Source organism: Carcharhinus amblyrhynchos, chromosome 15 (assembly GCF_965287045.1).
Source record: "Carcharhinus amblyrhynchos chromosome 15, sCarAmb.v2.hapA, whole genome shotgun sequence".
Classification (NCBI taxonomy): domain Eukaryota; kingdom Metazoa; phylum Chordata; class Chondrichthyes; order Carcharhiniformes; family Carcharhinidae; genus Carcharhinus; species Carcharhinus amblyrhynchos.
In genome coordinates, this window is record NC_137338.1 from 54,086,312 (window position 1) to 54,103,691 (window position 17,380).

Sequence of the window (17,380 nt, forward strand, 5' to 3'; positions counted from 1 at the left end):
GCACAAAATGATTTTTTACAAAAAGAGAATCATACATTAATTTAACCCACACTGCTCAATTTCTCTGTAAATTATTTACAACATGTAAAGGTAAGGTAAATTCACCATACACCCAATCCAAAATGACTACAGGCTGCTGTCCCCTTTGAGGGCCATGATGTGGAGATGCAGGCGTTGGGCTGGGATAGGCACAGTAAGAAGTTTCACAACATCAGGTTTATTTGGAATCATGAGCTTTTGGAGCACTGCTCATTCATCAGGTGAGTGATGAAGGAGCAGCGCTCTGAAAGCTCGTGATTTCAAATAAACCTGTTGGACTTTAACCTGGTGTTGTGAGACTTCTTACTGTGCCCTTTGAGGGGGAAAGCTGATTGGTGGTGATTTAACCTGAGGATCACCACATCTCAGGTGAGGGGCAAGGTTGAGAAGGCAGGGTCTTCATGAATAACTTCATCTGGCACGGGAATTGAACCCGCACTGTTGGCATTGTTCTGCATCATGAACCAGCTGTACAGCCAACTGAGCTAATGTAAAATTTTTAAAACATCTCAATTAGTAACCTTGCACCTAAAAAAGTTTTAATATTAAGAGCCATTATGAAGGATCACAATTGGGCACTATTAGCAGAAATTCAGCATGACAATAACTCTATCTGGGAGCATGGTCACTTTTGTGGGTAGTGCAATCTTCCAGCACAGTGCTTTTTAGCTTATGAGGAGAGATTGAGTAGATTGGGCCTGTACTCATTGGAGTTAGAAGACTGAGGGGTGATCTTATAGAGATATATAAGATAATGAAGGGGCTAGATAGAGTAGACGTATAGAGATTCTTTCCACTTAGAAAAGAAACCAGAACTAGAAGGCACAGCCTCAAAATAAGGGGGCGGGGGGGGTGCGGTCAGTTTAGAACAAAGTTGAGGAGGAACTTCTTCTCTCAGAGGGTAGTGAATCTCTGGAATTCTCTGCCCATTGAAGTGGTGGAGGCTATCTCGTTGAATATGTTTAAGTCACAGGTAGATGGATTTTTGATCGATAAGGGAATTAAGGGTTATGGGGAGCAGGCGGGTAAGTGGAACTGATCCACTTCAGATCAGCCATGGTCTTATTGAATGGCGGGGCAGGCTCGAGGGGCTAGATGGCCTACTCCTGCTCCTATTTCTTATGTTCTTATGTTCTTTTTAAGCCAGGACAAACAATTGCAGAAACTCATTCTGCAGCAGACACGGTTTACATTTGAACTTCATCAAGCTTTTGCACTGCTTCAGCTGATTTCCAGAAATTATGCTGGAAAATTCATTGCAACCCAGTAGAAATTCTACCCATATGTCAGTCACCAAATGAAAACACAATTTAGGGATGTTTCTTTGTCAAATAAATTGCCTTTTACAAAATTCATAATGGCTGATTAAACACAAAAGATCTGCAATTTTAACAAAATAAGCAAATTGCCTTGTATTTGAATACGCCACAACATCAAATGCTTATATAGATTCAGAGACTGATAAACATAATGGCACAGTGTTCAATATTTGAGCGTTAATGGGCACCTAAGCCTCCAATATGACAAGCAAGACTCATAGATTCATTTCAAACCTGATGCATATCACCTGCCATATTGATATAGACAAAAAATATGCATCCATGGCCTATGTCCCAAACAGGCATTAGAATCTTTTTTATATGTAATGATGCCTTACCTGTTTGAGGCTCCATCTGCAATATTTGCTTGCCCTGAGGAAGTTAGCACCTGTGTCAGTGGTGCTCAGGAAAAAAAAGGTCTACAAAAGACCTAATTCATGGCCCTTAAATTGACTGGTGTAGATCACCAGCAGAAAGGCAAGATGTGACAATTATTTACACAAGGGAGATGGGAGGAGCAGAGGTTGCTCTTTCTCTCTCTCAATTCAAACAGCAGGTCACTGCTGTTCACTATTCCCACCTCAACTCTGTTCACAATCTTGCACCCCCTCACAATCCCTACTCCCAGTGACTGGACACTCTCTCAATCACAGGCATCAACAGCTCCCCAATAACAGCTGCTGTCATTCCTCCCTACCTCTGCTAACTATTGCCCTCCTCAATCGCTACCCATTTTTCTAGTGACAGTCACCTCCCCCTGCTTTCTTCCTGGACCTTATTTGAATTCCTCAACCTCCCAGTCACCCAAACTTCTGTCACTTTCAGGATTTACCTATGGGTCACTGGCACCAATTCAACAGCCCAAAAGGTTGCCTGGAGATGCCTATTAGCTGCCTGCAGTTCACCAGTTGATGAGGCTGAACCTCAATATTCAGTGGACCTTAGACTTGTCCACTGAGGCCCTGAGATGATTTGTTGCATCCTCTGTTTGTCCAGTTGTGAGTACAAACTAATTTTTCCCCCTTAGCATCTCTTTCTGTATGATGGACACTAACACTGATGTGAAAAAATGTATTTCTTTTTTTTATTTAAATAAGAAGTGACCCTTTGATATGGGTATTTATAACATGCATAATATATTGCAAGATTATTTGAGAAAAGTTTAGGCTGATTGCAGGTGCACTAGTCACTAATATTACTATTGATAATTATTAGTTAGGATTACAAACTGGATGGTTTTAATATTGGACATGTGAAACTGAATCTGCAATGATGACGGCATTTAACAAAGGTTGTCATGCTGCTGAAAAGCAAATTGTTTCATAATTGAAGTTTCGCAATTTCATATGCAGACCACCACTGCAAGAACAAACAAGCAGGTTCTGAGCAAATCAGCATAGCCAAGTAATGCACACAAAGGAACAACATCTCATCTTTTGATTAGGCATGTTACAGCCCTCAGGATTCAACACTGAGCTCAACAACTTGGCATGGTGGCACAGTGGTTAGAACTTCTGCCTCATAGCGCAAGGGACCAGGTTCAGTTTCAGGATAAGTCACAGTCTGTGCAGAGTCTGCACATTCTCCCCGTACCTGCATGAGTTTCCTCTGGGTGCTCCGGTTTTCCTCCCACAATCCGAAAGACGTGCTGGTTAGGTGCACTGGTCATGTTAAATTCTCCCTCAATATGCCCGGACAGGCGACAGAGTGTGGCAACTATGGGATTTTTCACAGTAACTTGGTTGCAGTGTTAATTCAAGCCTACTTGTGATACTATTAAATAAACTTTAACTTTGGACTGTATTCTTTCTCCCCCACCTTAACTTTTTTTTATATCCCATATATTTTTTGTCTTAGTGCAAAAACCCTCCCTCCCCTCCACACCCCACACCAGGCTCTGTCTTTTGCTTTTAAGTTTGCAACATCTTTGTTGCAATCTCTCCAAGCAACATAATATCCTTAATATCCATAATACCCAATACATTTTCCTTTTTTTTATTTCTGATGAAAAGTCATACTGACTCAAAATGAGAGATAAAAGTGAGAAATGCTGGAAATAACTATGGAGAGAGAAACAGAGTCAATGGGTGGAGTTTAGCGGGCTCAGTCACTGCATGAGCAAATCCTGTTATGACCACTAAATCTCGCAAGGGGGCCAAAAGAAGATTTGTGCCAGCAAAATCTCAGTGTGAGATTTTCCCCTTTCTGGGCGTGAACTTGATTTCCATAAATATAAATGCATTAATATCTACTTACCAGCCTTGATACCGTAACAACTGCCCACACCTCATCATCCCACCCAGTCAGCATGACATCACTTCAGCACAAATCACTACTGGTTTTCAAAAACAGAAGTCAGTCATGATGACTATGCCAGGGGCACTGAGGCAAATCTAGCCTCTGGATAGTGAGGGACATGGCCAGGTAGTGCCCTGGAACTGCCTAAATGGAAATGCCAAGTTGGTTGTGCCTGGGTTTTGGGGGCTGTGCTAGGGCACACTGCCGGGGCGGGCCCTCTGGGAGTCATACTGGAGGATGGGACTCCCCTTATGCTTGTTTGGGTAGCCCACTGGTTGATGGAGGGGGTGTATGCATTGGGGTGGGGGAAGGTACAGGCAGATGGGAAGTTTGCCAGTGATGGGGGATGCCCCGATTTTTGTGTGATGGGGGTGGGTTGCCCTTCTGCAGCCCCCTCATCCAATGAAGTGGGTTCTGATGTCCATGGTGGGGAGAGGGGGCCTTTAATTTAACTTTGACATCAGGGCCCTTTTTAAAGGGCTTCCCAATCATGGAATCCCAGCTTTGTGGGCATGTTAAGGCACCCCCCCCCCCCCCCCCGCTCCCCCCAACAAAGCTGGCTGTGCAATCCTCACCAGCACTTTGAAATTGCTGTTGAATCAGGCAGGAAAAGACGTCTGTGAAGGTGGCAAGTTTGCTTGCAACTTTGGAAAAATTCCACCCAACACTTCAGCTCTGTGACCTTTCTTTAGAACCAAAACGTGATAACTGAGGTGTAACATAATAATATGAAGCAAAGAAGGCAGAAAGACACTGCTGGAAGGCAGCAAGTGTCACATGGCACTAATGATGCAGTACCACATGTCAGCCTCTCTCAGCTGCTGACTATATCAGAACCACAACATTGCACAATCTTCCTAACAACTTGCTGTAGAAAGTCAAGATGTTAATTTTTTAAGAATTGCAATATTTCATACATGATATCAGTTATTTACCATTGGTGAGATCGAACAAAGCATAAAATAAGATGTCAATATTTCACCAAAATATTCCTTAAGAAGCAGACACTATTCATGTCATAGAATATTACTGCAACAAAATTTTCCAGAGCTATTACCACTTCAGATCCAACAGCATTGTCTTCCATCACACTCAGCCAATTAACAGCTTCAGGACTGTTGTTATACAAGATAACTTGATCCCGCTTTGAAGTTCCATAATAAGCGGCACCAAACTGAATACATTCAATCTTCTGGCCAGAAAAATCATGAAGTTCCAGAAATGGCTGAACTATGTTTGCCTTAATTCTCAGAGCAGCATCTTCAGCATCTTCTAACTTCACCCTGGCAGGAGAGAGAACAGTCTACCGTTAAAATTTCAATATCTATACATTTTTTAAAATTTCAACACTCCTGCCTACACTTCCACTGAAACTCCCCCCACCCCCGTGTCTGCTAACCTGCCCTGCTGGGGCTACTGTGAGAGTCTGTGACTGGCCAGCCCTTCAAAAACTTACAGTTTTCAAGTTTAGCATCTTGCACTGTATTTAAATTAATTTTGTAAAACTTCTCAGACATTAAGCAACAATTCCTCAATAACTTTGCAGTTAGTTAGAAAGCCATCAGCTCTATGGAAGTCAAATGTTAGCTACTAGTCTCAGTACTATTATTGATGCTGTCAATGAAGTAATTAATGCACCATACTACCAAAAATATATCTTATTTATCAGTGCAAACGTGAAGGTATGCACTGCCAGATGAAAACCTAATTCAAAATTTGGATAACATTTTCAAATCGCTGTGCTGCAAAGAACTGAAAAAAGCAGCAAGAGGTTTGGAACTACTGGGTTCATTGTAACCCTGTTTGTTCAGTGGAAATGGTGCATAAAATAGTTAAAATCAACCATCAAGCTTTTCCTCTAATGTCCCACATTGCACTTCTGCCTCTTAGCAGATAAGATAGACATGTTCCAGCAAACTGGTGGGTCATTCTTTAAATATGCAGCCTGAGCTCTGATAACATCAATGAGGCAAAACTGTTATTTTAATTTTTTGGTCCTTGACAATAACCTCCGATCACTCAACGTTCTACTCGTGACTGTGGACCAGCTGTTGCTTGCCACTAATTTAGGCACAGGATCATACAGGTGAAGAACAGGAGTTAAAGTCTCCTGGCCTTTGTGCAGCTGAGGTCAGGACAGTTATTGAACCCTCTTAGTCCTTACCAGCAGATTCTGCCCAGACAATACAAGTGTCCAAAGTAAACTATGTGTAGGGGGAGATATTGAAGACCCATATTCCAAGAGCATAACTCTAAATTGCGAATAAGGATGGCATTTTTCTCTCCCACCAGTAGCAGGAATCATAGCGGGTGGGGACACTAGGTTTGGCGTAAATGATAAAGTCAGCTTCTTGTCAGCAGGAAATTAGTTTGGAGTTTTGTTCTCCCAACTTTGAAGGCTCAGCTATGTAAGGAACAACATTTGTATTAATTTACATCTCATGAATGCTCGTTAAAATGCCAACTCACCAGAATTACGTTCCTCTTCCACATTAAGTATCTCACCAGCAGATAGCTAGACTGGGTCTGTTTAATGACTGCATATAAAGGGTGTGCATCTAGCAAGCTTCACTTCACAACTTGGAGATCAGTAGATGCTGATTTTACTTTATATTAACTCCGTAACTGCTAAATACCGGATGCCTGTAGCGTAAGAGACACAACCAGCCGGTAGGGCTGAGTCTGAGGCAGGATTGATTGGGGGATGGGGAGACAAAAGGAGAAGGTGAAACAGAGGCAGGATATGTGGGGACAGAACATGAGAGGGGACATTTGAGATGGAAACAGGGCGAGGGAGTGGGGAAGCTGACCATCCAAGGGCAAGACGGAGACAGGGGGAGGGGGCGCAGGGGGATAATGAACAGAGAGGGTGAAACAGATAGGACTGGGCGCGGGAAGGGCAAGGATGAGAGTAAAAGAGTGAAAGATTGTCCAGAAGTTAAAAGATTGTCCAAGGAAGGTTCAAAGACTATATTGGAATTGTGGCCATGCTACGGGGCATATTGAAGAGACTTATCCTGGAGCTATATGGACCATGTACAAAGAACAAAAACAGCCTGGGAAACAGGCCCTTCGGCCCAACGAGCCCACACCGCCATTTTAACACTACTAGTCCCCCCTCCACCCATGACCCTTATCTATTGTTTTATGGCCATCCACATTGAGGGAAACTAATTTAGGGACAATTTATTACTGCCAATCAGCCTAACAGCACACCTTTGGGGTGTGGGAGGAAACCGGAGCACCTGGAGAAAACCCACGCAAGCGCAGGGAGAATGCGCAAACTCCCACAGACACCGGCCCAAATCCATGTGTCTGCACGGCAATCAGCGATAGTCAGAGCTGTCATCTTGCCCAGCATCTGGGCAATGTTGGAGGACTCTGCATGGCATGCATATCTCTGTTCCAGTCTGGGGTAGGAGTAGGGGTTGCTGGCAACTTGACTTTTTCTTTCTCGAGGCTAAATAGACACTTACTTCATGAGACCATCCAATACTTTTTAGCAACCGACAAACAGAACACAGACATTTCCCCTGAGTGTGACTGGGTCTTCTGTCTTCCTCTGCCAAGACTTGCAACCTAAGAACTAAACACTTTCCTGAATGCACCTTGCACACCATTGTGTGCACAACCATCACTGTTCAGAGAGATATTCTTCAATGATTTACACTCAAATGTCTCAAAAGGGAGCAAATTCCAAAGAACTCCATTTCTCCCATTGCTAGCGCTCACGGATGAATAATGCAAGGACATCATCTTGTTACTGATTCCGAAAAGCCCTTTGCACATCAGAATCTTTGCCTCTACGTCATGCACCCAAAGTTGCAGGGTTTGGTTGCATTGACCAGGTGCCTCACCAGGACATCAAGTTACATATACTCAGAACCCTGCAAACTGGAAACTTGACAAGTTTCTATCTTGACTGGCCATCTAGCCCTTCGAGCCTGCCCCGCCATTCAATAAGATCATGGCTGATCTGTTGTGGCTCAGTTCCACTTTCCCACCCTCTCCCCATAACCCTTAATCCCCTCTCTTATCAAGAACCCATCAACCCGCTTCTTAAAAATATTTAGCGAGGCAGCCTCCACCACTTCAACGGGCAGAGAATTCCAGAGATTCACCACCCTTTGAGTGAAGAAGTTCCTCCTCAACTCCGTTCTAAACCGCCTCCCCTTTATCTTGAGGCTGTGCCCCCTAGTCCTGCTGTCTTTTTTGAGCGGGAAGAGTCTCTCCACCTCTATCCTATCCATCCCATTCATCATCTTATACGTCTCAATGAGATCTCCCCTCATTCTTCTAAACTCTAACGAGTACAAGCCTAGTTTATTCAGCCTCTCCTCATAGCTCAATCCCCTCAACTCCGGTATCAGCCTAGTAAACCTCCTCTGCACTCCCTCCAGGGCCAAAATATCCTTGCGCAGGTGCGGCGCCCAAAACTGCACACAGTACTCCAGCTGCGGCCTCACCAATGCCCTATACAGCTGCAGCAAGACCTCCCTACTTTTATATTCAATCCCCCTCGCTATGAAGGCCAGCATCCCATTTGCCTTCCTGACCACCTGCTGCACCTGCAAGCTGGGTTTTTGCGACTCATGCACAAGGACCCCGAGGTCCCTCTGCACCGTCGCCTGCTGCAGTTTTTCGCCACGTAAGTAATAGTCCTTCCTACCATTCTTCCTACCAAAGTGGACCACCTCACACTTGCCAACATTAAATTCCATTTGCCATTTCCTGGCCCATTCGCCCAGCCTATCTAGATCCTTCTGCAGACTCTCCACACCCTCCGCACAATTTGCCTTTCCCCCAATCTTGGTGTCATCAGCAAATTTCGACACCCTGCACTCGGTTCCCTCCTCCAGATCATCTATATAAATGGTAAATAGCTGAGGCCCCAGCACCGACCCCTGGGGCACACTACTCCTGCTCCTATTTCTTATGTTCTTATGTTCTTATGTTGACTGAGCTTTGCATTGGCTAGAAATGTGGCTCAGTCAGTATTGAAACAGAGTCAATGACAACATTTCTCCTTCAGTGAGTGAATGGCTGTCCAAGTGTCATTTAAATGTGGTGCCAGGATTTTGATCCCATGAGGTATTGGCAGGGCCCAACAAGTCACAAGATTTGCCTTCTCCTTGCTAATGCATAATTGATAAGCTGAAAAGCAGATGAGTGTACACATTCAGCCAAACTGCCACATAGTTGGAATCATTCAGTCTTTCCCGCCCACCACCAGACTTCTCCAGAATAGAAAATCCTGTCCTAAGGCTTCCTCGATGACACATTGACAAATTTTGAGGCAGCCATTTTTGGGTGTCGGTCCACCCAATGCAATGTAATTATAAGTGACTAGCACAGTCACCCACAGGAAATCAGTGTGTTTACAGGTGTTCATATTGCGGAGGTGGGGATTGGGTTGCTGAAAAAGGCATCAGGGCAGAGAAGGGAGACATGGAAGTGAACCCTTGGTGGCTGAAGCGGAGTGAGGCTGGGGAAGTAAGTTCATTCAGGGGTCAGGATAGAGCCTGGAGATCAGAAATTTCAGAACCAAGAGCCATGATGATCGGGATGATACTTGGTAAATAAGGTTTAAGGTTGGTTTTTCCTGAGCTGCTTCAGGAAACAGCAATCTTCTCTGGGATCCTGAGGAAAGTGTTTGGCCCCGTATTTTTATGTAAAAAGTAGTGTTACGTAAGTTTGAATGGACAACTTTAATCAATTCTGCCTTCAGAAGCTAGTGACATGAGAAGTTCCTTCCTTCTTAGGTCTTCTTCTGTTCACTCAAAATAATGCATGAGAGCGACATTCAGAAGAATTACAATCAATAGCTCAAAAACAAATGCGCAAATACACTTCATCAGCTTCAAACATACAGACTTACAGGAAGATTTCATCAAGGACCATAGGCCGAACAGCACACAATTCAATTTTGAGCACTTGCTGACTGTCAGGCAAAACAATTCCACTTCTGGGTGTAATAATCAGAAAAGGCAGACTCTTGCCTTTCTCCACAATAAGAAACTGGCCTACAAGAGAAAAGTAAATTATGTGAGTTGTTCATGACTTTCTGCATGGAATAATTTAATTATCAGTCCCAGGCAATGCTGCCAATTTTCAAAAGTGGAATTCAGACTTGTTTTGAGAAGGGAAAGTGGAGGGTGCAAAAAAGGATTCGGATTTATTATTTATGGAGAAGCCAAGTGCAGGCTAAGGACTGTGAGAAGAGGATACCATCATGTTTCAAAACAGGATGAAAAAATTAAGGAGTAACTAGATGACGCTAAGCTTAGATTTCAATAATCTGAAAGCTGGAGGAGGGACGCGCAACTGAAGAGGTAATGAATTTTAAGCTGTCGAGAAAGAATCAGGGTCAGAGGCTGCAACAAGTTTTGAAATACGTGGGGTGCGATTCTCCCCAAAAAATCCGAAGTGTCAATTTTGCATAAAAACTGGAGTAAATCACATTGGAATTTTCAGCAGGATTTTCAAAATGAATCTCCCACACTCTGTGCACTGCAGAGTGCACTAGTGTAAATCATGCAAAAAATCAGTGGGCAGAGCCTTATCCCATGGGAGGGGCCTGCAGCGTAGCGCTGAGTGGGCCAATGCACATGTGCGACCTGTCAGCGGATATGCAGTGCCCCTGCACTGCCGGCCTCCTGATCACTGGCCAGCACAGCAACCTCTCATCGTTAGCCCTCCAACTCCCCCACAGCTCAATCGTTGGCCCTGCAAATATGTCCAGGCCAGCCTCCACCTCCCCCCCGCATCCTTGGTCCACCTCAATCTCTCCCCTAACACCTTCCCAGCTCTGTTGATCCCTGCCCTCCCCTCCCCCACTGGCAGTCCTGAACAACCCCCTCCCCCCTCTTCCCAGCTTCCCCCCCACCCCACCATAATCCTGACCATCCCCCCACACCCTGCATGCAGTTCCACCCACCCATCCCCCCCCCCGCCCCCCTTCCATGACCTCGATGCCCAGCCCCAATCGCTGGCCTTCCTCTCTTTGTACTGATCGCAGGGGTGGGGAGGAAGAGATTTTAGTGCCAGCCCCGCTAATGTTATTTAAATTATACTTAAATGCTCATTTAAATAATTTATGCAGCTTCATGCTGACTTCTGGTGCTGAGCTGACAGCATCGAAAATCCAGCTGCCAGAAACACACAGAGGCTGTGGCACCCAGCGGGAAGCATTTTCCTCGATTTTAACAATTGGATCGTCAAAATAACCATAAAAGTAAAAACAATCCCTCATCCATCTAATAATATTTTTGGTAAGGAACATTTACATCAGTTTTCTTCCAATTATAATGTATTTAGTATTGTCACTCTCCCAGCAATCTATCACAGATGATTTCCATTAAGTTGACTACAAATTTAGTTCTACTGTGAATGAGTCATATATCCCATGTAAGTTTATGTACATATGAAAAGTTAGATTGTAGGTGTAGTATAAAAGTCTGGCATAAAAAATGTCAACATGGAGCTGGGTATGGTATCACTATTGGTATGATTTAGAGAATCAGATGATGGTAGGATGTGTGTAGAAGAGTTTAGCAGAAGTCAGCATGGAGACAGTGTCTATGCCAGGAAGTATATAGTTATGAGTTGTTAATAAACACTTTAATGTTCAACTACATAAACCTCCACATCTCTGAGTGAGACACCAGACAATCTGTACAACAAGCAAGCGTAATGAAATAATTTTATCTTGAAGTATATATTTCACTCTTAGTTTCATTGTGGTAACATTATAGAGGTCTAGTTTTATCAATTTGTAAATGTTTAACTTTCAAGTATAGCATGAAAAATACTACAAATAAACACAAAATATACAAGAGTTTTGTTTTTCACAGGTTACTGTTGAATACTATTTACCTGAGAGAGTTCCATGATTCTGAACATTTATTTCTATAGAAAGGGCTTTACTATTGGCTACCACAGTTCCAAAATCAACTTCTGGATCAATAGTAAGATCACAGGCAGAAACAAGCCTACACAAGAAAACAAAAAACACCATGTAATCGACCCAATTAATTCCAATATCAGCAATTTAATGAGTCATTAAAAAACAGTAGAAAATAGCTGAAGGAGATTATTCTATTCACACTAAGCTACTCAAAGTGGCATTAGTCTGATGCAGGCTGAAAGCCTCACATCAGTACCCAGACATTGAGATGAAGTACCCAATACATAATGAAGTGCTCCATCTCAAAGAAATTGATGTGACATAAGAATACCTAGAAAAAAAGCTCAATCTTCTACAAGATTGAAAGAGTTTGTGCAGACTTGATAGGCCGAGTGGCACTCTTCCGCACTGAAGGGACTCCATGATTCAGTGAATATTTCCTGTTGACTTGTAACAGTACAGCACTAACAGAAACTGCAAAATTATCTCTCACCAGGATTGCTCTGATCTCTTTGGCGAACAAAAAATATGGTGATGTGGGACAACAGTATGAATTCAAATAAAGAAGTCCAAAGATGTGCCAATTAGGTTGATTGGCCATCCTAAATTGACCCTAGTGTCAGAGGGATTAGTAGGGTAAATATGTGGGGTTATGGGTACAGGGCCTGGATGAGATTGTGGTTGGTGCAGACCTGATGGGCTGAATGACCTTCTCCTGCACTGTACGGATCCTATGATTCAATGATAAACACTAACAAAATTTGCATTGTTCTCTTCAACAATTCAATTTGACTTTGTGAGAAAATACCTTCAGTGAAGATCACAGTATAATTTTACCAGGAATTTATGAAAGTCTCTCAGCCTCTTTTCTTCTTTTCCTTTCTCATCTACCCTAATAATAATAAATTTACCATGGCTAATTCATCTAACCTAGATATCTTGGGACATTAAGGGACTTTTTTTTTTGAAACCGCGGCCAATCCACCTAACCAGCACATCTTTGGAATGTTGAGGAAACCAGAGCACCCAGAGGAAACCCATGCAGACACAGGCAGAATGTGCAAACTGGACACAGACAGTCACCCAAAGTCAAAATCACCTGAGTCCATAGCGCTGTGAAGCAGCAGTGCTAACCACAACACCACCATGTCACTTCCTTAGCCTACTGCACTTGGTATTCTCAGGCTCTCTCTCATCCAAGTTCTAACCAGGCCTGTGTCTGCTTAGCTTCCAAGTTCAGACAAGGTTGGGCATTTTCAGACCAGTATGGCCATAGGCCATTACAAAAGATCTTTGATAATTCCATCTTGAGTTATCATGCATTGTCAACGCTACTTAGCAGTTGACTCTTTACAAATGAAATGAATTATTAAATAATACATACGCAAATAGTGGGATTGTAATAAAATCTTGATCTACGGTTATAATGCATTCATCTTTTGCATCTTCTCTTATATTTGTGGAATATTCTATTGTTGTGGAAATCTGTACTCCAGGTGCAATTTTATCTTCGTGATTCTTCACAATGATGTGGAATAACTGCAAAGCAAAGATATTGAATTCATGCAACTGAACTTCTCAGCATGTCAAACCATCTTCACACCTACTCTAGACACCCTTACCTTAGGAGGCAAGTCTATAAGATTGCACCACAGTTACAGATACATACTGATAAAGATTTGTCTTCACTCTCTGTGCAGTATCAACTTCAGAACTTCACCATCTCCTGCAGCCTTACCTACAACCTTTGTCTGGCACTGTGGTTGCTCTTCTGTGGCTGTCATTACCACTTTGCACTTTCAAACAACTGTTATATTATCCAGCTGCCTCAGTCAACATTTTCCGGATACGTGACACTTTGTTTGCCAAAATAAATAACTTTTACAATAGGAGAGGGGACTAAGTTCCTAAGAATGTAGTTCCTCATTGACGCAGACCATGTAGCTATTCTGGCTCCTCCCATCAGTGCACAGCAAAAGAATTCTTTCAATGAGCATACTGGTTCTATGTTGTCATCCATTACATTGTGCAAGTGAATACCAAAAAAATCTGGGTGCTGCCACAAGATATTCATTGTATACAAGTTGCTATTATTAAACGGCATATCTAGGTAAGATGGACAGAAATACATCATATGCAGAACTAAAATCAGGCTATTCAAACAAACCAAACAATCTGGATTGTTACTTATTTTTCACACAAGCAAATAGGCCTAAGCACCACGCATGTTCACCTGCCTGCTCGCCCATTCATCCATCCAACCATTGCCTCTGCTATATAAAACCTTGGTTAGGCCACATTTGGCATTCTACATGCAGTTCTGATCACCACATTGTCAGAATGATATGGAAGCATTGGAGACAGTGCACAGAAGGTTCACCAGGGTGTTGCCTAGTCTCGAGGGTATTGGCTATGAGGAGCAGTCGAATAAACTAGGATTGTTTTCACTGGAAAGATAGAGCCTGAGGGGAGACCTGGTAGAGTTTTACAAAATTATGAGAGGCATAGACAGGGTGGATAGTCAGAGACTTTTTCCTAGGGTGGAAGGATCAATTACAAGGGGGCACAGGTTCAAGGTGAGAGGGGGGAAGTTTAAGGGAGATATGTGGGGGAAGTTTTTCACGCAGAGAGTGGTAAGCACTTGGAATGTACTGTCAGAGAATGTGGTGCAAGCAGGCATTTTGCCAACATTTAATAGGCATCTGGATAGGGAGGAAATAGAGGGAAATGGACCAAGTAAGAGCAGAAGTTTTTTTTAGTTAGGGTATCATGATTACCACAGGCTTGGAGGGCCGGAGGGCCTGTTCCTGCTCTGTACTTTTCTTTGTTCTTTGTTCATACCTTTTCCCACCTAGCTGCCTTCAAGTTGAATTTTGACATAGTTTCTACATCAAACACTAATCCGGGAAACGAATTCCACAGCCCCAAAAATCTCAGAGTAAAGAAGCTTCTCTTACTCTCTGTCCAAACCTCTAACAAATAAGCTTATTTATGGCCCCTCTTGCTAGACCTCATGGTTACTGAAAATAATTTGCCACTGCCTACCTATTTCGTCCTTTCACAATATTTAACACATCATTCTATCATCTCATTATTTCAGACATTTAATGAAATGGTCCTGGCTTTTTCAAGATTCTTTTTCATATCAGATTGCATCTGAATAAATCTATATTATATCCCCTCTAACATCCCAGTACCCTTCCAATAATGGGGATGCTAACGTTGTATATAATTACTAATTCAGATTTTATGTAGACTCCCCTCACTCCTAGACTTTTATGTCTGTTATCTTGTGATAAAACCTAGAATGTCATTCACATGTTTTATCTCATGAAAATTTCAAATTCTTATATTCTGCTTTAGCTCCTAGCCTGCTTTCATTCAGAGAACAATTTTAACACCAAAGTGTAACACCTCACATTTACTGACATTGAATTCCATCTGCCATTTTTAGCTCTGACCCATGTCTTTTTAGAGCTTCCTTTCATCTTTCTAAGAATTAATGAGATTTCCTATTTTACTATAGGTCAGGATTAACCATTTCCTGAACACATATTCTGTTTTCTCCCTTCCGGCCAATTGTTAAATTCAGTTTATTCCCTTCACTCTAATACCACACTTCTTACTTTTCACCAATAATCTCCCGCCTTGTCAAAGACTTATTTCAGGAACATGGATCCATTGCTTATGATGCTAATCTGGTGCCACAGATGAAGATAATTATAATTACATGTGTTCACAGGATACAGATGGAATAAAGCAAATCCAATGAAGTTGAGACTCCGCTGGTTGGCTGCCAGTGGCCTCCAAAGCGATCCAAAGAGGGACTGTGGTATGCTGCACCCTGCACTATTCTGTCAACAGAAGGTAGGACTCACCATGGAAGATAAGGGTCAGGTATCCAATGAAAAAGATGATTCTGACAATGAGTTTGAAGCTAGAAGATTGCACATTGCCGTAAAGATGCAGCAAAAAAAACCAAGTTGACAATGTGCTGTAAAATGGCATCCAAATATATTCTTACCAAATAATCTCAAGAAAAGTCATCCACCATTGTTCTCTACTTGATTTCAAATGCCAGGCATGGCCACCTGCACCCTCTCCTTTCCATCTTCCTTATGTACTCCGTGAACCCTATGTTTTGTCTATACGGCGTGCAAGAAACAATACTTTTCACTATCTACCAATACATGTGACAATAATAAATGAAAGCTAAGGTCTTGAATAACTTTTTTGTTTCTGTCTTCACGGAGGAGGACGTGAATAATTTGCCGGGTGTTAGCGATGGAAAGGTGGTAGGACTGGAGGGTCTTAATGACATTACTGTTACTAGAGAGGTGGTGCGCGACAGACTGGAGGGGCTGATTGTGGACAAGTCCCCAGGACCGGATGGAATGCATCCGAGGGTTCTGAAAGAAATGGCGGAGGTGATAGTGGATGCCTTGGTGGTTATTTTCCAGACGTCGCTGGATTCCGGGGAAGTGCCGGAGGATTGGAAAATGGCTAATGTTACGCCGTTGTTTAAGAAGGGTGCCAGGCAAAAGGCGGGGAATTACAGGCCGGTTAGTTTAACGTCTGTGGTAGGTAAAATGTTAGAATCCGTCATTAAGGAGGAAATTGCGAGGCATCTTGAAGGGAATTGCTTGATAGGGCAGACGCAACACGGTTTCATTAAAGGGAAGTCGTGTCTGACAAATTTACTGGAGTTCTATGAGGATGTGTCTAGGGCGGTGGATAGAGGAGAGCCGGTGGATGTGGTCTTTCTGGATTTTCAGAAGGCGTTTGATAAGGTACCTCACAAGAGGTTACTGCAGAAGGTCAGAGGACATGGAGTTGGGGGTAGGGTGTTAGCGTGGATAGAGGATTGGTTGTCAAATAGGAGGCAGAGAGTGGGGGTCAATGGGTGCTATTCGGATTGGCGGTTGGTGACTAGTGGGGTGCCCCAGGGGTCGGTGCTGGGGCCTCAGCTATTTACCATTTATATAGATGATCTGGAGGAGGGAACCGAGTGTAGGGTGTCGAAATTTGCTGATGACACCAAGATTGGGGGAAAGGCAAATTGTGCGGAGGGTGTGGAGAGTCTGCAGAAGGATCTAGATAGGCTGGGCGAATGGGCCAGGAAATGGCAAATGGAATTTAATGTTGGCAAGTGTGAGGTGGTCCACTTTGGTAGGAAGAATGGTAGGAAGGACTATTACTTACGTGGCGAAAAACTGCAGCAGGCGACGGTGCAGAGGGACCTCGGGGTCCTTGTGCATGAGTCGCAAAAACCCAGCCTGCAAGTGCAGCAGGTGGTCAGGAAGGCGAATGGGATGCTGGCCTTCATAGCGAGGGGGATTGAATATAAAAGTAGGGAGGTCTTGCTGCAGCTGTATAGGGCATTGGTGAGGCCGCAGCTGGAGTACTGTGTGCAGTTTTGGGCGCCGCACCTGCGCAAGGATATTTTGGCCCTGGAGGGAGTGCAGAGGAGGTTTACTAGGCTGATACCGGAGTTGAGGGGGTTGAGCTATGAGGAGAGGCTGAATAAACTAGGCTTGTACTCGTTAGAGTTTAGAAGAATGAGGGGAGATCTCATTGAGACGTATAAGATGATGAATGGGATGGATAGGATAGAGGTGGAAAGACTCTTCCCGCTCAAAAAAGACAGTAGGACTAGGGGGCACAGCCTCAAGATAAAGGGGGGGCGGTTCAGAACGGAGTTGAGGAGGAACTTCTTCACTCAAAGGGTGGTGAATCTCTGGAATTCTCTGCCTGTTGAAGTGGTGGAGGCTGCCTCGCTAAATATTTTTAAGAAGCGGGTTGATGGGTTTTTGATAAG

At 43.4% G+C, this 17,380-nt stretch overlaps 1 protein-coding gene across 1 annotated transcript in view; it reads right to left on the reverse strand.

Moving 5' to 3' along the window:
• Positions 1-17,380, reverse strand: part of LOC145353303 (cilia- and flagella-associated protein 47-like) — a 495,401-nt gene that overhangs the window by 477,389 nt on the left and 632 nt on the right. The window contains exons 2-5 of the mRNA XM_080203935.1: positions 12,947-13,101; positions 11,532-11,647; positions 9,535-9,679; positions 4,714-4,939 (exon numbers count right to left, since the gene is read on the reverse strand). Of these exons, the coding sequence (XP_080060061.1) occupies positions 4,714-4,939; positions 9,535-9,679; positions 11,532-11,647; positions 12,947-13,101 (642 nt within the window). The remainder of the gene's footprint in view (positions 1-4,713; positions 4,940-9,534; positions 9,680-11,531; positions 11,648-12,946; positions 13,102-17,380) is intronic.